Genomic DNA, 23509 nt, shown 5'->3' on the forward strand with positions numbered 1-23509 from the left:
ACGAGGATAGCAAACACACGCTGTAGGCGAACACGGCATACCGGGTCCAGCCGGTTGTACGCGGATGTGACCTCGTAACACACGACGAGAACGATCTTCGAGACGATCGCCGGTGGAAATGGGAAATGGACACGCGTTTCCGTCGCGTGCTGAATTCCCCTTTTTCTCCTCGGACGGCTATCGTTCGCGCGAGAGTCGCCGCCGCCTGCTCGAACGGACTGCTTGCTGAGTCAACTTGTTGCGTTCCAACAGAGCCGACCGGAATTCCCCGATGCATAGTGTCTTCTATCCGCGAGATTGATTCTCGAAAAAAAATCGATGCCACTTCCGACGACGACGACAACAACAACCCGCTGATACGATCGTTCCCGACTATTTCGTCTGGTTTTCTCGTGCAGTCGTGAGACTAATCTCGCGTTTTAAGAAATTCAGGATTAACGTAACACCGTTCCGCTGTGTCTCAGTGGGAACGTGTACGATATTCTCCAACTTCGAAGAGGAAGTGAACGGTGAGAAGAGAAAATTTCTCTTCGTGGTTGTTCTTTTTCTGCTCCGTTTCTGAAGCTTCTTTCTCTTTCTCTTTCTCTTTCTCTTTCTCTCTCGCACCTCTACAGCTGAATCCACGTGTCAGTTTATACGCGGCGGTCGTACTCCGAAATTATTGTCGTCTCAAGAATTATATGAACGGTATGCGACTGCGTTTTGGCTAATGCGAATTAGAATCGATGAGAATTCTCAGACAATTATAATAGGATGTACCGTTCTCTTGCAAGGTTAAGCGTCTTCAGTTTATCTCAACGATAAATAAAAGAACGCGGTTTCCTGTCGGACCATTTCGATCACATTTTCGCAGACAAATCGACTTCTAAATATAAAGAACGGTATGAATATGCATTAGGGCAGATTAGGGAGTGGGATGCGAGGACCTTTCGCACACATTATAGGCCGAGTTTGAAACGTGTTAAACCACATTTCGCGAGGTTGCCCAACATTCGACGTGCTCGCACAACAACAATCCCAAAAATATCGGAGCTATCTCCAGATTCGAGCTACGATCTCTAGTGGACAGTAACGGATAACGGAGAAGCCAGCGGATAATTGTTCTTCTGTATTATGACACGATAATACGTTCCCTTCGCAGTCACTACGAAATTTGTCTTTCGTTCGTGATCATTAAGCGCAGTAACATGATTTCACTTTTTTCTCTCAAGTGCACAAACAGCGAGATTGCACAAGCAGCTTTGCATTTATGCTCGACGACTGAGTTCAATGATTCGTTCGGTAATTTTTATTTACCCGAGTGAATCGTATCCGGTTGCACGATAAAAATCTACAGGTTGTCCCAAAAATATTGTGCTTCTTTGGAAGGGCTGATTCGAAGTAACTTTCTCCTTTGCGAAAATATTCTCCGTGGCTTTGTTCGGGAGTTATTAACGAAAAACACGAACCAATCAGGAGCGCGGTTACAGCGGACCCGGCGACAGGTCCCGATGCGTCGCGACGTTGGGATTGGTCGCGGAATCCGTCCGCTGTAGCCGCGTTTCGATTGGTCCGCGTTTCTAAACGAAGCCGCGGGGAACGTCTTTTCTGGCAAAGGAAAAAGTTACTTCAAATGACCTCGGGAATTACCCTTTTGAAGAAAGTAAAATATTTTTGGGACACCCTGTGTACCAAAGATTTCAAAACTCGGACGAAGTTATACAAGTTACTTCAAATGCCCTGAGGAATTACCCTATTCGAGGAAGTAAAATATTTTTGGCACACCCTGTGCACCAAAGATTTCAAAACTAGGACGAAGTTATAAAAGTTACTTCAAATGCCCTGAGGAATTACCCTTTTCGAGGAAGTAAAATATTTTTGGGACACCATGTGTACCAAAAATTCCAAAACTAGAACGAAGTCATAAAAGTTACTTCAAATGCCCTGAGGAATTACCCTATTCGAGGAAGTAAAATATTTTTGGCACACCCTGTGCACCAAAAATTCCAAAACTAGGACGAAGTTATAAAAGTTACTTCAAATGCCCTAAAGAATTACCATATTCGAGGAAGTAAAATATTTTTCGCACACCCCGTGCACCAAAGATTCCAAAACTAGGACGAAGTTTGAAACCGATAAATCGATAATATTCGCCTTCCTCTTCAAGAAATATTTTCGGGACACCCTGTATAATAATTCGATCGTTATTGCTGATAAAATTCCCGTTCGAAAAGCATCGTTATCGTTCGCGATCGTTACCGCCGAAAACTTTCGAGGAGAGAAAAAAATAGAAGCGTTGTTCGGCCACGTTCGCTCACCTCTGGCGCGCATTCCTGAACGTCGACGATCAAGGAAACAACGTAAACCCGACCGCTACGCGCGCAACAGGTCTCACCGTCGGTTACGAGAATAAAAATAAGAACGGTTTCGGTGGTCGCTGTCGTTTCCATCGAAAATCCTGGGCAGAAGGGAGGACACTGTTCTCCGGTTAGCTTTCGAGGCAACGATCCGACGGAGAACTTTCTCCCCAAACGAATAATTTCCACGCGTGTTCTACAGATATAGAGTGCAGTCCGTTCCGGGAAATCGAAGATAATTTCATCGGATGCCGGGCGTCCAGCAGAGAATTCGACGGAGAGGTACAGCCGGAACGCACGTCGTTATCGATCAGCTCTCTGCCCCCGGGGTGGAATAAACGGGAAAGCTCTCGTACCAGAAATATTGAAGTGACGAAGCCGAAGAGTGTGTTGGCCGAGAAGGAAAGTGTGATGCCGTTGAAACTCGAAAAACCGGGAACAACGGGCACAAAACAAGATCGACGGGATTTATTGTGAAACATTAAACTAGTCCGAGAAGATAAAACAAAAAACATAACAAAACAGTGCCAATTGGAAAGTGTTGGATTATTTAAACTAGAGAAAGGAAAACGAAGACCAGGACACCACACATCTCTATCCGTTTCCGCGGAAAAGCCATCGGCTCCTGGCTCGCGTTCGTGTGATGAATTAATTACTTCGATGGACACGTGGCGGTGATAACCGCGCATAACTTGCCCCAGGTCCGCCAACTTATAAGGTAAATACGACAGACACCTGTCTCGCCTTCGTTTCTCTTCTATTCTTTCACTGTTTAATGCCCACGCGTCTCTCCGCCCGAGCAGAAATACCGTACGCGCGCGGGATCGCGCGTCTTCGTCTACGTGCGCATAGCAATGCGGATTTTTGCATTTGTCGACGTGACAAAACAGACAAGAGAACTACGTCGCGTCGCGTCGCCTGTTAGCGTCAGGTTTTCCTTTTCTTTGTATAAACAACGAACGTGATCATGACATGATACCGATCGTCCATCTTTACGGTAACTGCACGACATCGAAACGCGTATCTTCTAGGTATCTCGCGATATTGTTTCGAAAGATGGTTTCTCGTATAGGAAAATACAATTAGTCACCGATAACAGCAAAATCTCAACGCGTCGACACAGCTTGCGAATAGGGTGAGGGACTCAAATACTGTGGGGGTACCAATTACTGTGCCTGTATTAATTATACTCGTCTGGGCCATTTATGTTTACACTCCTGGGCGACCGTGCCCTCTAGAGCTTCGCTGTCATTTTCTACGTTTGGCGTGGATCAAAGAATAGTATCTCTTCCTATTCGATATTTGTCCATGGCTAGACTCGTGTTTTGGACATATATCGAGTAAACAGTATTTCCAAATATCTCGTATAGTTCTTATAGTTCTCGTTCAATTGATATTTAATATCTCACATGATTGAACAATCAACCCTGTCAAAAGTACTTTTAAATGCTCTTTTTTTTTTTAAATAAACGACATTCCATTTCGTGTCGCATCGTGTGGCTCATAAAAAAATACATTCGAATATGTGACATGACACTCATGTTACCTTGAACTTAAAAACCTAAAAAAGCTTAAAAAGGACATTAAAAACAACCTCTGTGAGATACTGTAATACTTGCTGTAAATGCGTTTGTGTTTTTACGAGTATTCTTATTGTTGATCCACACTTCGGTTGCACCTAAGTATTAATTTTTTCTAAACTCTTTTCTCGCTATTTCGACATATTTTATTATCAAGAAAAATATTCAAGTGCCAAGATACGAAGAGATTACTTTCCAGTTTAAAGCGTTAATTATAAATTCGTCCGTATTATTAGCTTCGCAACCATAAAACTGTTGTTTCGAATAAGAAAGTTGAACTGAAAAAGTTGTTTGCTACTGACCTTATCAAATCTACTAAATGTATTTATCATCGACTTCGATATACAATTTCTCGCCGACTAATTAGGTTACTTTTACATAAAATTCGTGTACGCGTTAGTCGATGACGTTTCTTAATAAAACTAATTCGGAGATGTCGCCGTAACTGCATTTTTTCTAAACCGCCGATTCTTAAATTGTGCACTGGTATTAATATTGACAGCAATTTTTTAAAGGAATTTAAGAACAAACATTTTATCTTTAAACAGTACTTTTTTAAAGAAGTCTAATGTATTCCTGCAACGATTGAGAACAGATGTTATATACCTATAGTCAATAATTATAAACCAACTTCAGAAAGTCAATTGTTGCAATTTAAGTGCAATGGAACTACTATCGACTTAAAAAAAATTTGAATTTAAATTTGAATTTAAATTTGAATTTGAATTTGAATTTAAATTTGAATTTGAATTTGTTTTTTGAATTTGAATTTAGTGGATATTTGTTTCATGGTTGAAATCGTTATCGACTGAATAAATAAAAAAATTGAAAGCACGCGTTAGTGTAGAGGTTCTTATGAATGAAGTGAACTTTTGCAATAAAAATGATGACAAAGTGCTTAACAAAGAAGAGAAGGCTTGTAGATAAAGGGAAGAAATGTATTCTACAAAATGTGCTGATAAAATTTTAAATAAAAAGGCGAATGGACTATGGTGTATTGGTTCGAACGAAAATTGAGTACGTGACGTGGTTGCTTCGGCGATGGTGGGATTGTTTTACGTAGAATCGATTCGACTTTCGCCACTCAAAGAGTGTCAGAATTTATTTGCGATTGCAGCAGCGTTATAATGGAATACAAAACTGAGATTGCTGTATCTGTGCTGTAGATTACGCGACGTACGATAAGCTGTTCAGTCGAAGGTTATCATCCGGTTGGTAATTATGGGTGCTGTTCAATCATTCATTAACCGTCTCATAAATCGCTACGCGAACCGACGTGTTGTTCTTTTCTAAAATTGTGAAGAACAATATCGAGAAATATATTTCAATCTAGTTTACACCCTCCGGGGTGACTCTGTTAAATTACGACAGCAACGTTTTCGTGAATGATTTCAATAATCGAAAGAAAAAATGATATTTTTAGTGGTATCTAATGCTCCTCGATCCAGATAACGTCAGTTAAATGACAGAATCGATCGAAGATTATCGACCTTCTCGAACTAAATCTTGTCCGTTCTTTAACCCTCCGATACGGCGCCGATGCTCGGGTCTATTTTGACCCAGAATTTTAAACCCTTTATTCGATTATTCAGTTTCTGCCGAACTAATTAAATACACACAGAGTTGGGCAAATTTTATTTTAAATAATAAATGGAAAATTACAAATTAAATTAATATTTCAGTTGCAAATAATAATTAAATTTTTATTTAATTAAAAAATCGTTTAAATAATTCCACAAATAATTTATTTATTATTTATTACTTGCAAGTGAAATGGTATTTCTCATTCGGATTTTATGAAAAAACAAACAATAAATAATTCGGCGTAGTGGTGTACGAATTCCAAATTCATAGAGTAAACAAGGGAAAAAGTTATTTCAAATGGTCTCTGGAAACACTTCTCCCAAGGAAATACAACATTTCTGGGACACCCTGTATATCATACAGCTTTTACTGCCATATGATATCAAAATATGTAAATTATTTTTCCATCACACTTTTTGAACACTTGTTTCTAACCGTTCGATACACGTAATTCATCCCACAGTTGAATTATTTTAATTTTAATACCTTCATATCGTGTACTTACAATTTCTAAATATAGCGAACATTAATTAGTTACTTGATGATAAATATTGCTTGTATTGCTCAAGAACAACATTAAGATTACAGGACAACGTAATAAATCCATGAAAGAAACTGAAGTGAAAGTGTTCGGATATTTATACAGGGTATCCCAAAAGTGTTGTGCTTCCTTGTTCGGATATGTATTAAAGCGTGAATTTTTCATAATCATTATCACCTTTAAAACGATTTGATTTTTTTTTCTTTAATTAGGTAGAATGGAGGTACTAATTGACCACAATATGTTTTACAAATCAAAATTCCAATCCCGAAAATCTATGTAATCTGCGGATTTTATGCATTTACGACAAAAATGAATAGGTGTAATATAAAACAGTAGAAATATTAGCAGAATATGGTACGAAACATAGGTATTAAGAAAAAAAATAAATTTCTATTTCACTATAGTTTGTCGCAATTCAGGTGAAAAATTGTTATATTAAATAAAGATCCGGTGTTTAGTGATTACGTTGGGTTAAGGAATAAACAATCTTTGATCTTATTTCCTTATTGGAATCCCACAAGAGGGGGGATTAATGCTAATGGTTAACAGGAAACATTCAATTGACAATTAAATAAAAGAATCTATAAATAAAATATTATATCAATAAAGGGGAGATATTTATAGAACAGAAATGAATTTTTCGAAGAAAAATCCGGATAGGAATTAATAAATATATTTTAACTGTTATCTATATATTTAATTACTACTACCTTTGTTCACAAGTTCGAAGCGCAATTGTCTTAACAAACAAAAATAGTTTCTTGCAATTCTTTATACATGCATTGATAAGGTAATACGGTGACAAGATAATACAGGGCGAGACACTTGAAACAGCCCATCTGTGTAACGCAGCTGTCATAGTAAAAGCATCGAATCCAATGCTTGATGACGAGCAGAACAGTATAATCTGAGTCAATAGTTCTTCCTGTTTTTTTTTGTATAAGTGAAAGTGTGAAGGAGATATGAAAATTAACTTTTTCTCCTAATTGAATGATAAGTTTTTTTTCCCTTGCTTATCTTATAACGTAACACTTCAAGAGGACGGAATGTCTAAAAAAAATCATGTAAGGTTGATAAAGGTTCAGTACGATGGCAAATACTCTGCATTTAGGAGTTGATCGAAAATTTTGTAGGATTACTACTCAAGGTGTGTCAGGACAAATTCATTCGTATACAACACAATGACCTGCAAGGTCATACAAGGTCATAATCACAATAGTTTTTGGGAAAAAACGCTGACTAGTAATGACACGAACACGCTGTATATATAACAAACAAATATAATAAAAAATATAGACAAATTAGCAGCGAGTAAGTAAAAATACAAATTCCGTATTGCTCTTAGTATGATGTTCTTGCAGTGCAGATCGATCACCACGGAGAAAGTGAATGTTCCAGAACCTGCTTACTTTCATGTATTAACGATTGTCGTCTTCTTGAGTCGGATTCTAGAAGTTACAGGCTTACGCGTGTTCCCATTTTATTTCGTTTTACAGGAATGCACGATGACCGCCTTTCGACGTGTCCGCATTTCGAAAAATCGTTTGCAACGTGTCTCTGTGCCTACGAACTCGCTCGACTTTCTCCGACTCGGTTAGATGACTGCAGAAATTTATATTGCGCATCACGGAAAAGAATACATCGTTCATTCCGTAATTTAGGAAATAGTTTTAGCGCACGAAAGAACGTTTAGTGTCTTTTAACACAAAAACAATTCTCTTGTAAATAACAGTGTCCGTGGGTTACGTATGATAGTGCTATCGCGATCTCAAAATCTAGGGCCTTCAGTTCTTACGTTAACCCTTAAGGGCCCGGGATGGTCACGTGACTTTGTCAGTGTCAGCAGGTCGGTAACCTGGTCGCTCTACCTTATCGCGAATCTACGAAGACCGGGCCCTTAAGTAAGAAGCTTTAAAGTTAGAAGAAATACATTCATAGCTGCTATTATCACTTTTTCATACTCCTCACATTTTGGATTCAGCCCTTTCCGGCTTATCTGATCGCTGGAAAAACTCGGTGATTGTCGTCAGTGATATGAATAGTCGTCAATGATGATCAGAAGGAAGATGTGGAGTCTGAAGATGACGCAAAGTTGCAAGTGGAGGAGCTGGCAAAGAGTACTCCTCACATATTATTACTTTTGAGAGATAGAATATAATTTTTCCGTACGACAGAAAAGAATAGATTTGTCGTTGACAAAAACGCGGTATAGCCGATACCCCTCTCCACGCAAGTTTCGCTTACGTCAGTGCTGGGCACATTTGCCTCAATTGAGACAAAACCGTCCCCACCATAGTGCACGCTATCCCCTCCCAGTAGGGTCCGTTATCATGGAGAAAGGACACGCTTCGCTTGTCGCGAGTAGCTGCGAAGGCGACCAAGGTGCGCGCGAAAGGAAGGTTGGTGGGGGAAACAACGGTTTGAAGGGCCCAAATTGTGCCCAGCACTGGCTCACATCGATAACAAGTTCGTACCCTTCATGCATTTAGTGTGACCCGGCTTCTTGAAAAGTCCCTTCGCAAAGATATCAGCCAACATAATATGCTCAGGAGCATAGTGGTGTTGAGTCTCGGTATGTTTTGTACATAACAATCGCCTGATCTCGTCCTGTCATGGCACCCAATTGTACTGTGTCTAAACTACTTCCTTTGCCGCTTCCGACGAAGACATATACATATCTTGCATATTAAATCTTCTCAAGATGTCTTGAGCATATTTCCTCGGATTCATTGATATACTACCATGCTTTTCGTTGTACTTAAACTCTGCTCCAGGACAACAGTGTAATGCTCAAAGATATTTCGTTTGAAAAACTGTCAGCAGGTCGGTAACCTGGCCGCTCTACCTTATCGCGAATCTACGAAGACCGGGCCCTTAACTTAGAAGCTTTTTATCCGCTACAATTTGTACGTACAGTTTCGTAATCTAATTATTAGAAATACATACGTGGCTGCTGTTATTACTATTATTTTCATTGATGCACTACCATGCTTTTCGTTGTACTTAAACTCTGCTCTGATATTCCGTTTGAAAAACTTGGTCTAAACCAGTACTGGGCACGGTTGGGGCCCCTCAAATCCGTGCTTCCGCCAGCAACCTCTCCTTCATGCAACGCGTGCCTTCGTCACGTTCGCTGGTGTCTCGTGTCTTCGTTGCCCCACCGAATGCACCTTCGTAGCTGATCGCGACAGGCGAAGTGCGTCCTTTCTCCACAGGTGTAAATCTTTTACTGAAAAAATTCTACACAAACTGCAATTAACATCTTCAATAGAATGTTTCGCTAGCTCGTCGAAAAAATCAATCGTTTACGGCAATATGTTTATTTCTTTCACAATTTATTCTAGAGAACATACATTTCTTAACTCGATGTTAAACTACCGAACTGGAATATTAAAAGGGGACAAAATCACCACATAATTCTATATTGATCTGCGCTATGCGTTTACTCGATATATGTCCAAACCACGGGTCGGTCCAGGGACATGTATCGTCCAGGAGATACTGTTCTTTGATCCAGTAGAAGAGGACAGCGAAACTCGAGTGGCCTCGGTCGGCCAGGAGTGTAAACATACGTGTCCTACACGATGCATGTCCAAAACACGGCAGGGCCAATTATCTTATAGTATGTGCACTGTAAATGTGAATGCAAGTGTGCATATCTTCATCAGATCTAAAATATGAAATACTATTGTATTCCATTAAGTGTTTCACATTCCGTAACATGATTACATAAATGCGAAACGCCAAAATAATATTTGTCTACTGATTTCTGTGTCGAGTAGAAATGTTCGGTATTTCACACGCACTTGAATTGCAATAGTATTCAGCAAGGAACATTTCGTATTTAAGAAAAGGACGTCATCGCGTCGCGTTGGTAACATTCCACCTGAACGAATGCATATACCGGATCTTGGAGGCGAGAAAACCGCTATTATTTCCTGCTGAGCAATAATATTTGTAGCGGAAAAAATTACAGTCGAGCGAATACGTACGAAAGAAAGCGTTACCGATAGGTGGAAATTAATACTCGACTGCCTCCCGCGTATTTGAACATTCCTGTTTTCTTACACAGAAATTGCACAAGTTTCAATCGTTAACTTGTCGAAGTGTTTGCGTTTAACAGTTATTCGTTGATATGTGTCGTGCACGAAACTGTTTCGCATTGTGAACACAGTACTTTCTAACATTCCAATTGCAACACGGACGATTATACGAATTCTTTTCAAGAAATAGCAGACATATCAACACCGACAATTAAGCATGCTACGATATTTGGTTGTTACGTACGAAACGTCTGATTTTATAATGCCAATGCTACCAGGCGTTTTGTCTAACAGAAACTATTACGTCTGCAAGTTTACTATACGTGTGTACCTTGTTAAAAGCAAGGAATCTACTCTTCGCGATTTAATTTTCACTTTTTTTATTTTTATAGACACTTAATCTTACCATTAGCTAGAGGCTCAGTTTAGTATTAAGCGACCTCATTTCTGTGTATTTTTCCTACACGATGTTATTGGAAAATAAACATAATTGCGAAAAGGGATAGTGATGAAACATGCAGACATACAGAGTGTCCCAAAAATGTTGTGTTTCCTTGAAAAGGGTGATTCCTAAGGACATTTGAGATAGCTTTTTCCTTTACGAAAATATTCTCCGCGGTTGTGTTGAGGAGTTATTGACGAAAAACGCGGACCAATCAGAGCGCAGCTATAGTGGGCGGGTTCCGATTGGCCGACAGATCCCGCTGAACGGGGCGTTGGCATTGGCCGAACCGTAATCCGTCTGGAATCACCCCTTCCAAGGAAATACAACATTTTGGGACACCATGTATATTAGCGAGGGGCAAGAAATGTTATTTTACATAATACGATTATTTCCATAAAAAGTGGCATTTTTCCCGTTAAAATGACAAAACCCTCAAAACTCAGTTTGAAGTGTTCAAAGAACAATATTGTGGTCGACCAAGGCTATTCGTTAAATTTTCAACATTTTATCATTGTTGGTTTAATCCCCATGGGAATATTTTAACAAAACTTCAGCCGATATTAATGTTATTCACAACGATTTTTAACGTTTCCTAACGCCACTAAACTTCACAAACTTCTGCTGAAGATTTCAGTTATTATTACAAAGATTTATCATAAGCGAATTGCTCAGATTGTTATAGCAAATTTACAAATTTTTCTTGATTTATTCTAAAAAGCATGTAAATATACAGGGCGCATTTCTCTTTCGACGATTGCAAAGGTTGAAATATGAAGTAAAAATTTAACATATATTTTACATATATGCGTAAGTAAGATGGACTATGAGAATGACACAATGGAGTAAGGAGTAATGAGACAGCTGAAAGCATAAACAGCTTTTGTTTCCAAAAAAGACCAAAAAATCACAACACTCTTGAAGTTCTTATCGTCAGACTATGTTAACACGGCATATATAAATTGCTGAAATGAAGACGACATGGAAGGAAACGTGTTCTTCAACTGAGAAAAACAAAAATACATTTATCTCTGCAGAGAGAAATATTTTTCTCTGAATTCTGTCAGATATAGATTACAACTGTATAGGTGGAGTAACAGATCCGATGCAAATGACGGGTCCGAACCCGCCTCAATTGTTCGCGAACGTAAAAAAAGTAATGATTACGTAAGATTGCCAGATTTATTAAACAAATATGCAATAATTTCCACATTACGTTTTGGAACAGTTTTTTGGTGTATTGAAATATTGAAATATGATATAATTCCGATGATATTTCCTTGTGTAATGAAAGTTTCGGACGCAAAGAAGTTCGGCAGTGTATCATAGAGTAGTATCTCCTAGCCGATATATGTCCCTGGGTAGACCCGTGTTGTGACCATATGTATATCGAGTAAACACTGTACATGTATATAACTGGCACATATTTACCAAAGGCAGTTGTTAAATTTTCAATTCAGACCCAGATAGAAAACTTGTAAAAAGCAACCTTTGACATTGCAATTTCTCCAAAAAATTGTTTCACGTCAGCTAGTAAACTAATGCTTCTATCATCTCGACAAAAAGTTTGGTCCAATTTGAAAAAAGTTATCGCTTGAAAAGTATCCGAATATTACCGTGAGCAATTGTATATACTTAAACTATACTTAATTTATACTTAAATACTTAAATTGTATATAAACTAGCTCATAATTATGCCCTCATTATACAGACAACGGCGAGCGATAATTGTTGCCGTTCATTGTCGCCCGCGCCGCTCAGTAGCAGTATGGCCAATTTCATATTTATGTAATGTGTTTGATTCTGTTTGCTGGTTTGGCGTCAATTGTTTTACCGCTCTTGCTACACGCCGTTTGCAACATGCCGCTCGCCGCTCTCTGTACAACCAAGGCCTTACGCGGTTACTATTGTATTTGCTCGCACGTGGTTACTCGTCGCGTCGCATCCATCGTTCGTGGACGAAGAAGACGGAAGCGACACAAAAGAAACAAAAGTGCATCGCTGAACTCACCGCGCGTTAATTGAACCGTTTCTTGTGCACGTCGCGTTTTCTTTCTCACTGAAACACGACGGTCTTTCGTGTTAATAATTTAATGAAAAATTCATATTCACCAAGAACCATACCCCCTCATATAAATATTTTGCTGTAATGCTGTAAGAGATAATTGATAATCGATACGTTATACATATGTATGTATTATATGTATACATATATTATATATGGATGTTTTGTGAGACCTGATGGTGTTAAAAACGAATTCGTCCCGTCATTTTTTGTTACATTTTCTCCATAATTAAGACGTATAGGTATACCAGAGGCTGATGGTAGAAATAGCGTTCATTCTGAGGCAAGAGGTAAGGAAATGGAAGGCCTATTGCTTGCACTCTTTTTCTGTTGGTATACCTTTCTCTTCCTAATGACGGAACGCTAGTCTAGCAGGGACTCTCATGCTCATTGGCTTGGTGTAGCGGATGTCTATTCGATATTGATAACGTATCGTATCGTTCATTGTATGCCATTTATCCGATGTAATTGCAAGCTATTATTAAAACATGTACAATATCTTTATGTCAATATATATCTAAAAAATTACACATAGCTCATCTTATCAAGAGATACAAGCCTATGCAATTAATTATTTATGTACGCATGCAGGGGCTACATAATTGTAATACATATGTATACTACGTCCTGGTTTACTTAGAAAACTAAAAGAAGATTTCCCCGTATTAGTCTTCAGGATTGTAGTGAAACTTTGATTCGAAGTGAGCAAAAATTTTAGAAAAGGTTTTTTAAATTTGGTTTAAGCATGGGATACAGTGTTGCACTGAACGAGCACCTCTTTAAACGAGCATAAGTGGCTCGCTCAGCTAACAGGCAAAACATTCCCCTCGCTGTTCTCGACTTTCCACCCTTTCTTAAAAGATCAGCCTTATTGTGAACAGTTACTAACATACCTACGAGTGTATCGTTCATTCGTAAGGAAAGTGACATAAATCAAAAAAAGGAAATTTTACAGGAGAGCCATCTGAAAATTACCTAAAATTGCCAATTCTTTTTGTTGTATTTAACCAACTTAGAAACGTAATATAATTTGTTGTTATTCAGATAATGGGTGAATTGCCGTGTACATTAGTTACAAAGTACACCACAATTTATATATTTATTATTATAAAATTTTTTCTTAAATATATGTTGAGTTATGTGAAAGTAATTTGGTTCAGGAGCATTTTTGACTGGGTTACTCGTTGTACGTAATATTAGTAAACATTAGACTCCGGATCTTTGTGCAAAATAGAAAGTTTGCAAGACACAAGAGCTAAATATCAATTTATATTTTTCACTAAGAATTTTAATGTAGTGAAGATACTATATATATTAATACTCTTCAAGTCTTTTAGTCTTTTCACTTTTTTGAATTGCACCTACTCGTTTTTGTCACAAATGCGTCAAATCCGGAGTCTAGTCCGGATCTACAATCTAATCTATAATCTAATCGCTTCTTACACAAGTAATCATGATCGTAACTATATCGTGTTTGGTGTCATTTTAATTAGAAAAACGGGCCGAACACGATGGTAAAAGTTTTATTTAAAAAATAAAAAATTAGAAAAGTTGCAATTTTTTGCTTGGCTTGCATTAATGTGAGTCTCACCGATACTCGACCCGTCGCTGACTCGGTTGTCAAACTTGTTTACTGCTTGACTGGCTCCAAGGGGGATCCCCCAAAGGGTGGGGATAAAATTTTGATAGTTACGGCAATGACCTATGCTACAGTTACAGGAGTTTGGTGGGGAGAACCGAGAGTGGGGAGAGCAGTCGTATGCGACTCGAGAACCGCAAGTTGCTTAGATATTAAGATCATCTTTAGATGATCAGTGTGGGACTAGGACCCCCCCCCCGACCAAATACGTATGAAGATTAGGAAAAGTCGGAGGATTCCCGGTTAGGTAATTCCCTCTTTTTCGCACATTACTGTATATATTTTGTAGTTTCACTTCTTTATTCTTTTGCAAATCCGAATTATCCGATGAAATACACATTTCATTCTGTAATAATCGGTTTGAGTTACTTATCGAATAATTTTTCAGGAGACGCACATAGTTGATCATAACAACATCGATGTATTTGTTTCGGCAACAAATGTTTCGTATTCTCGTTACTAATAAAGAAGTTCATCTGTGATCCGTGAAGACTGGCGCGCATGAACCGGGTCACGAAGAGTGCGCATAGTAACGTGCTGAGCAACAGACAAAGATAGAATTGGCTCACACGCCGCTCTTAATTGATTTTAATTGCTAATTATTTGAAAATGAAGTCGAAATCGCAAGTTCTTTACTCTTGATTTTCGTGTTACATTGCTGCGAGTACGCATTGTTGTAATAACCCGTTAACTTTTTCCCACTCGTTGCCGAACATCCCATACATATGTATGCAAGTACGTACATGAAATTAGTTGATTATCTGGTTCCCAGATTTCAGTAACATGGTTATTTCCACAACTTTTTACGGTGGTGGACAGAGTTTTTCTCTCATTATTCAATCGCAAATATGTATATAAACGCAGCATTGTTGCTTTTCTCGATTTTATCGCTCCTTTTGAGATAGGTGTCCATGTGTATATGTGTCGATGCAATTATATAAGACACTGAACAGTGTTTGCTCTATATATGTCGCAAATGCCTAGCCGGTTAAAGTCCCAGAATTATCCCCACTGCCGCGGCGTCGACAGATCCCGCTGAGCGTGGCGTTGGTATTGGCCGAGCCAGAATCCGTCCGCTGTAGCCGCGCTCTGATTGGTCCGCGTTTTTCGTTAATAACTCCTTAATGAAGCCTCGGCGAACATTCTCGCAAAGGAAAAAATTACTTCAAATGACCTTGCAAATCGCCCCTTTCAAGGAAGTACAATATCACAATACTAAACGGCAGTGAAAGTAACGGTAATCGCCAAATTCGGAAACACGGTGGAGTGAGGCGTTCTCCGCTTCTTATCTTTTCCCTACTCAATTATGGCCTAATTCGTATGCTCGAAGCGCTAAACAAGGGCGCACCTGCAGGAGGGTTTCTAGACCAGAACCACTCCTGAAATTTCCGTAACGATTAGGTTATCTCCAGCACCCGCGACCGGCAGTGCTGGATTAACCAATTAAGCAAAATAAGCACGTGCTTAAGATATCCGAAAAGGGGGGCACCATAGAAATTTTCTGAATTTTACGTCTTTTACATAGAAGTACTATTTCTAACTGTTTACGTGCGTGTGTATGTGGGTGGGCAAAGTAGCAGTAGCGAGCAGAGCTCTATTTTTATAGAGTACACTTTCTAGTCAAATTTTCGACAATATCTAAGAAGCAGTACAGTACAGGTCCACTTTACGTTTCGTTAAAGTGATCCTGTGCAAGGGTGCCTCGAAATCATTTCTGAGTCAAGTGCTCAGAGCAGTGCTGGGCACATTTGCCTCAATTGAGGCGAAACCGTCGCCACCGTATAGCGCCCACTGCCCCCTTCCAGCGAGCGACGTTACTGTGGAGAAAGGACGCGGTTCGCTTGTCGCGAGTGGCTACGGAGGTACGTAAGGGGGGGAGGGCAACGAATACACGAGACACTAGCGAACGTGACGAAGGTGCGCCCTGCACGAAAGGTTGGTGGGGGAAGCAAGTGTTTGAGGGGCCCCAACCGTGCCGAGCGCCGATGTAGAGTCTCATGGCCAAAAGCGTGAAACAAATACTTCAACAGCATGTGAACATTTTGTTACGTGAATTTCAATAAACGTACTTCCCTAATTCTTTGTATCCAAATAGATATGGACCATGCACGAACGTCCTGAAGGCATTCCCCAACAATTCATTGATTTTCTCGCATAGTTTAATCATCATTAGTCACGTGACATTATGATACTATTGAGACGGAACGCGTCACGTGACCGGGCCGGAGCGGAAACGTGGGGGAACAGCGTGGTAGAAGGGGAAATTAGAGTGGGGGTCATCTTCGCTTCGCGACAGAAATTTAACCCTTTGCCCTCGAAGCTATTTTAACTCCAAAACGAAACATTTCTTCCCACCTAAAATATTGCCCTTCTATTTTTTTTTTCATGTTATACATACTTTATTAGAAATGTTTAGTAATTTATTAAATACAAACAAATTTAATAATGTAAAAAATATTTTGAATAATGATACAGCAATTTTTAGTGGTGCCTTACAGTCACCATTCGAGTGCTAAGGGTTAAATTATCTGTTACACGTGTTTATAGAAAATTGTTTATTTTCTCTGCACGAATTTTCTGTGAAAAGTAACCATAATGATTTTTTCAAAATCCTCACATCCCAATGTTTAAACGGTGCTGCATGCAATAGCCATAATAAGGAAAAACATGGGCGAAAAGTAATCTATTGCTACACACGGTTTCAGTTGGGCAATTCCAGTTGAAACGATGACAGATAAGAATGCTGGGGGATCTCCAAGCAAATTAACTTGCACGTATAAACATTTCAGAACAGTCACCGGTGTTTTACACAAACAGTAAACTCCGGTGATTGAAACGGGACATCCCGTTTTCCATAGTTTTATTGTAATTTACAAGAATTCAGTGCATACAGCCTCGTTTTACGATCGATGATTAGGTAATACTTGGCATCAACAACGATGCAGAAAAAGTCAAAGGTCGATTACTATCACGACCCAAAAGCGACAAAACGAGTTCGCTGTACTTCCTCCAATTTGTTGTTCATTTGTTCATAGACCTTCTGCATGATCACATTGATCGGTTTCTATAACTTTTAACTTTGCTGAAACAATTCTAATTAATGAATTCAGAATAAAAGTAAATAAATAAACACATATTCATTAATTAATTATATTTTTTAACAATAATTCAGTTCTTGTTTAACATTTGCGACGTCTTTGACATCTTTCAAATATTTCTAACTAAAAGAAACGTATTTTCATTTGTTGTAAAATTAATGAAACCGAAGGAGACCTAGTTATTTTCACTATTATTTAAATTCCTCAACCTATGAATATGCGAATACGAACTTTACTAAATGAAAATAATAATAATTCATAGTATATGAAAAACTGAATAATATAAATTGATTAAATCGAATAAACATAATGAAAAATATTGATTTCGAAAATTGAATTATAGACTACTATCTGTAATGTTAGTGTTACACCTACGTAAATATATTTTATCATTTTAATCTACCGTTTTAACATTCTAAGTGTTTGATTAACGTGTTATCTTATCATTTGAATTTTTTCTATACACATACATTCGGGGAACGTGCCTGCAATACTTGTGAGTCACGGTGTACGTTTTGATGTATGTTTTATGTGTACTTTCTGTGTTTGAAAAGTTCTTATGGATGTAAGATTCATCACTACTGAGGGGATTTACTATATTTGAGTAATAAAACGATTAATAGAAATCTTCAAATACTGACCAAGTTTAGTGTAATTTTTAAACTTATAATATTTATACTAAAATTCTATACTTTACTACGAAACAATGTAACATAGAGATATCAAAATTTGAAACGACTAAAAAATTTTTCTGTTTCCTTGATGTGAGTACATCATTAAATCTTTTCTTGCAGGACATCGTTCATTCATAAGAAAAGTGACATAAGTCAAAAAATAATGGAAATTCTACTCTATTCTATAACCAACTTAGAAAGGTAAAATAATTTGTTGTTATTTAGATACTGGGTACCTTAGTTATAGAGTACATCACAATTTATATATTTATTATTATAACTTTTTTTTATAAATATATTTTGGGTTTTGTCATTCTTCCTGCGAATAATTATTGACAACTTTTACTGTGAAAAATTAGGGTGTCTTCAAGGTTAGTGTACCAATAAAAATAATTTTAATAATTTCTGAATCGTGTCGCTTTTCTTATGAATGAACGACATATTCTTTTACTACTTTTTCCTTTTCTTTTTACAGATAATTATATGAATGAGACAAATTTTAAATGCGTATTACTGAATAGGAGAAATGTGCTCACGAACTTTCCTTTACTTCTCATGAGAAAAAGCCATGAGGAAAATATGGAGAGAAAGCTTGTTCAACCAACTGATGCTTTCTTCTGGTTCATCAAGTTTGATTTTCTACTCGGTAAACTGATTTGAGATAGTGAAAGATTTTTATTATGTTTATCATACGATTTAATTAGATTCTATTGAATTGTTTTGCTTAATGTAACATTAAACAAAATCATTATCATTAACGTTAAATTGAAAATATAGAATAACAACTTTTTATTCCCGGATTCATTTTCGAGAAGATTGAATTTAAAAATTGCTCGTGCACATTGAAGGCGTAATGAAAAAATTGTTATTCAAGATTTTCGCCTAATTTCTTCCTAAGAAATCTACCTGTGCCCGGTTGTAAGACCCTTACCGAAAACAGGTGTCTCAGTGTATCACCAATTCATAGTGAGTACTGTAATTTGATATTTATTTAATTTCAATTATTTTAAATACTTTTACATTATTATATGTACTTTTTTTTAATATACCTAATTTTGATATGAATTGCCTCTGTAATAGTATGATTTAATCGTTTATCGAATAGTTTTATGATCTTGTAAAACTAATCACATGTTCGAAAGTATTATCTAATACTGTAAATGTTTGTAATCGACCGACTCGCTCAATGCTCCGCAGTCGTATTATGCAATAAAAATTGGCTCGAACTGCTTATTATTTCCATATAATTTAACATAGAACATGTACAATCGCGCGAATTAACGTAAAATACGGATTTCCGCAAGCAAAATCTGAAATCTGACGTATTTTTTCTTCGGGTGAACTATGAACATTCCAGTCTTTAAACACTTGCTATCGACAATAACAACGAAAATACAATATTAAAACAGCGAATTTATCACGTTTAGTATTATAATCAAGACTACAGAATCTACCTTCTGGGGAAATATTTAATTGTTTACAACAGATTGAAATGTAAATGAATAACAGTTTTTAGATGTATGGAGTTTAATGCGGTCATTACATCTGTTACGTCAAGCGACTATGTAGATATTGGAACACCTGTATCAATAAGTTTTTTTAGAATGCCAGTTTTATTTCACCTCACGGATGTTCACGACTAAACTATACCATATAAAACTTGATATACCTTAAAAATATTTAACCTTTTAACGGTGTTTGATGAGTGCACTTGTCATGGCAAAATTTTCACTTGTGGGGTAATGACATCATGCGAAAGAATAAAATGTACATGTACGTTTTCCTGTAAAAATTTCGGTTTTTGTAAAAAAATTAATTTATGATAATTCGCGATTATCATGCAACATAGTGGAGTAGGCTTACAGGCTAAAACACTGACAAAAAAGAAACGCATTGACAATAGCACCTCCTCGGTAATGTGGAACCGTATTGATAGGGGTGTCGCCCTAATGCGCCACGCCCAGTTGATACGGTACGCACCTGAGCACTATTGTCGTCACGGGGGGTGGGGTGGGGGGGTGACTACGTACGGCGGGAGCCAGAGTGCGGAGCCCTGAAAAATCGGCCGAAACGAGCATTTCTTGCTGACCTCTGACCTAGAGACAAGACTGGGCAATGAAGAATCCACATACGAGGTGATTAATAAAACCACTAAAAGTACAAATGGCAACCTGGCCATGTCTAAAATAACCAGTAGCTTTACATTTTGCAAAACTGTCTACACTAATTGATTATTATCTGTGCCAGTACAGTTTCCGTCTTAATATGTTCCGGTAGGTTGAATATAATATAACGGTATTTGAAAATTCTTCATAAACGCATAAAATCCGCAGTCTAATTATCGCAAACGTAACTAACTTCAACGGACACTCGATAAAGTTAGCACATTAATTAATAGAACCATTTATGATTACGCATACTTCCTAGTACACGATGGTTCTGTGAGTTATGCGACTAATTTTCCTGTCACATTTGTTTACAATCCTTTCTGACAAGCAAAATGCTGTAGAAAATTACATGTCTTCCATCGTAGAGTGCATATGACGGCACATTAGAAGACCACCCAACAGCTCACAAGTCTCTTCTCTGTATCTAAATCCCTCATGAATCCCATGTTTGCGTTTTCGAGGCGTACGATGCAAAATTGTAAATGGTAGGTTCTAGCCGCGGCGTTAGGCATAGTTTTTTCACCGAAGTTTAAACAGCGCGTGTCGAAAGTCAAACCATCAATTTCGATACAATCTCCTAATCAACAAATACAATCTACAAATGGTAAAGGACTTATCGATTTAGAGGTGTATCAGGAATATGCATGTATAAAGATGGAAATTTGAATATTACAGTGTTTACTCGATATACGTCCACAATACCGGTCTGGCCAGGGACATGTATCGGACAGGAGTCCTCGAAGCTCGAGAGAGCTCGGTTGCCGAGGAGTGTAACATAATTTGGGTCGTGCATATCGATATGCGACCAATCCGATAACAAAACTTCTTTATTTTTCATTATTTTTTTTTATGGGACTTTCACCACCACATTCGTGGCATCTTCTTGGTCCCCCGCGGCAGTGGGGACAGTTCTGGGACTTTTATCGGTTAGATATTTGGGACATATATCGAGAAAACACTGTATTGAACTCTTTCGAAAAAAATCTAGTTTTATTATAAAAAAAACTTGACTCTTGAATCTTTTAAATTAATAATTAAAAAGGAAGTTCATCTTCGTCGAAACGTTTGCCCTTCGTATCATTTAATTTCGATTTTACAATCTTTTGTATGCCTTCAATAGGCTTAATCGACTTTACACAGTTACATTTAGCTGGGCACATTGTTTACGACGAAGAAGTAGCAACTAGAGTAAACTTCGCGATTGTAAATCATTTTTGACAGCTTCACCAGACGATAACACCGGCCACAGCTTATTCTTGCGCTCTTTCTTTAAAAATACAGTTTATAGTGCTCACTATAGTTGAAAAGGAAAACCTTTACCGTTAAATACAGTATATTCTCAAGTATCCTTATCTTTTCTATTTTATTTGCAAAATTTGTTGCGAATAAATAAATTATCATTTTGTAAACTATTAGTCGAAATTGAAGATTTTTTTATTTAAATTTCTATCGTATTCAGCCAGACATAACGATATTTATTGAAGAAGCATAGTTGAAAAATTCATATCTTGTTACTTGGTTCATTCGAAAGCTTACCTGTAGGAAAATGACACGTATTTAATTGTGAGGAAACAATCGTTGAGCTATGATCAAAGAATTAATGATGTATCGTATTCCATTGCAGGCGGTCTAAACCATAACTTTCCTTAGGATAATGCGAAGTCTGGAGAGGTTATCGGGTAGCGATCAAGACTACGATCAGGAGATGTATATCGACCTAGACGACGCTTCCGTCGATTCGCTTACCGGCAAACGAAGTCGACATCATGTGGTTGGCACAGAGGTAAGACACTTTTTCTATTTTCAGAGCGATTCATACCGGTGCGCCAATAGAGATACTTGAAAATAATATTACTTGGATCAAAGTAAAGTATAGAATTAATTATACACGTACTAGGAACAAAGTAATTTCGTCAACTTTCATATTCTATCTTGGTAATTAACTGCCACTTCTTGCTAATGTTAGTTTATGAAAAATATTAGTTGTATGGGACTAATGAAATATGCAGGGCTGACTAATACCTTAGACTTAGAATATGAAAAAATTATATATATAAAACTTGCATGGTATAGGAGTAGAGTATAAAATTCCGCGTAAAAATGTATTGACCTACATACATAATAGTTAGTAATAGTTAACGAAATATTATCGAAATAATCTTCCATTTGCCTTCACCACATTCAAATTGAGGGACAGCAGTAAAATAATTTAGTTAACTAATTTAGTTAACTATTCGATTTAGGACGTATGAAGGTCAATATATTTGTACGCAGAATATGAGAATTTATCGATTCATGATACAGAAGGTAGGTCATTCTATTCAAAGAAATCACGGTGACCTTGAAATCTTCGAAACATCGTCACATATATAAAGAACATTTGCATCGCAATATTTCCGTCTATGTAACGTGCAAGTTTTGTGTACATCATTTTTTCATGGCATTACAAATAACGGAAATATGGTCAAAGTGATTGGTCCACTCTGTATAAGTATGCATCTCTGTCAGTATTAATAGCACACGCATAATTTCATATTTATATACACCTGTTTTGCAATACATGGAAATGAATAGAAATCTAGAACTTTTAGTAAAAAAATATATGTGATTTGAGAGTCACAAAACACGGGATTTTTATTTCAAGTTCTAATTCATTTTATACAATGTTGCTATGATAAGATATACTTATCTTATATATCTTATTGTTAGTACGAATGAGATTAGAGTTGTTTCGAAATTAATTGAAACTAAAACTTACGTCGCCTAACCCACGGATTCCCTAATTTCTATATCGGGAGAAATAATGAACCGTAATTAAAATCATAAATTAATGACCAATGTAATTTGATATGAACAATGTAGGTTTCGAAGGAAAATTAGTGTGGTTAGGCTTAAAAAAACTATAAAAATACTACAATCTGCGTTTCGAGAGAACATAGACTATATGAGACATAGACTATACAAACGTTTGTTCGATCTACCTAATTCAATGCCTGGACAAAGAAGAAACACTTATTTTCTCATTATTTACTACGATTAACAATAATTTACATCATGAAAAGATCGGTGTTCTTTCAACTACTTTTTGTGATTTTATGAAGCACATACATAATTGAAAACCTAATTATATCGAGAAATATTAACCAATCCATCAATCACCGATTCTGGAAAGTCTAGTGAACAATCAACTCGAGCACTAGAACAGTTCCACGTGGATATGCAAATTATCACACTCAAATTGGTTGTTATTTCGAAGTGACAATTCTTCCTTATCAATCGGGGGAAAATTTTGTGTTTGTTGTAACATTCGAGAACAGACACAATCATTCAACCCAT

The 23509-nt window shown here is 37.4% G+C and overlaps 1 protein-coding gene across 4 annotated transcripts in view; it reads left to right on the forward strand.

Moving 5' to 3' along the window:
- The window catches only part of LOC143363057 (uncharacterized), a 40575-nt gene that overhangs the window by 764 nt on the left and 16302 nt on the right, over positions 1–23509 (forward strand). For 2 of the 4 annotated variants that reach the window (XM_076803678.1, XM_076803679.1), the window contains exons 2-3: positions 2539–3054; positions 21798–21956. In XM_076803678.1, the coding sequence (XP_076659793.1) occupies positions 21828–21956 (129 nt within the window). In that variant the 5' untranslated portion in view covers positions 2539–3054; positions 21798–21827. Of the gene's footprint in view, positions 1–2538; positions 3055–20044; positions 20141–21797; positions 21957–23509 lie in introns of those variants that run through there. The other 2 variants (XM_076803680.1, XM_076803681.1) reach the window with 2 other exon arrangements.

The sequence above is a fragment of the Halictus rubicundus genome, chromosome 18 (assembly GCF_050948215.1).
Source record: "Halictus rubicundus isolate RS-2024b chromosome 18, iyHalRubi1_principal, whole genome shotgun sequence".
Lineage (NCBI taxonomy): Eukaryota > Metazoa > Arthropoda > Insecta > Hymenoptera > Halictidae > Halictus > Halictus rubicundus.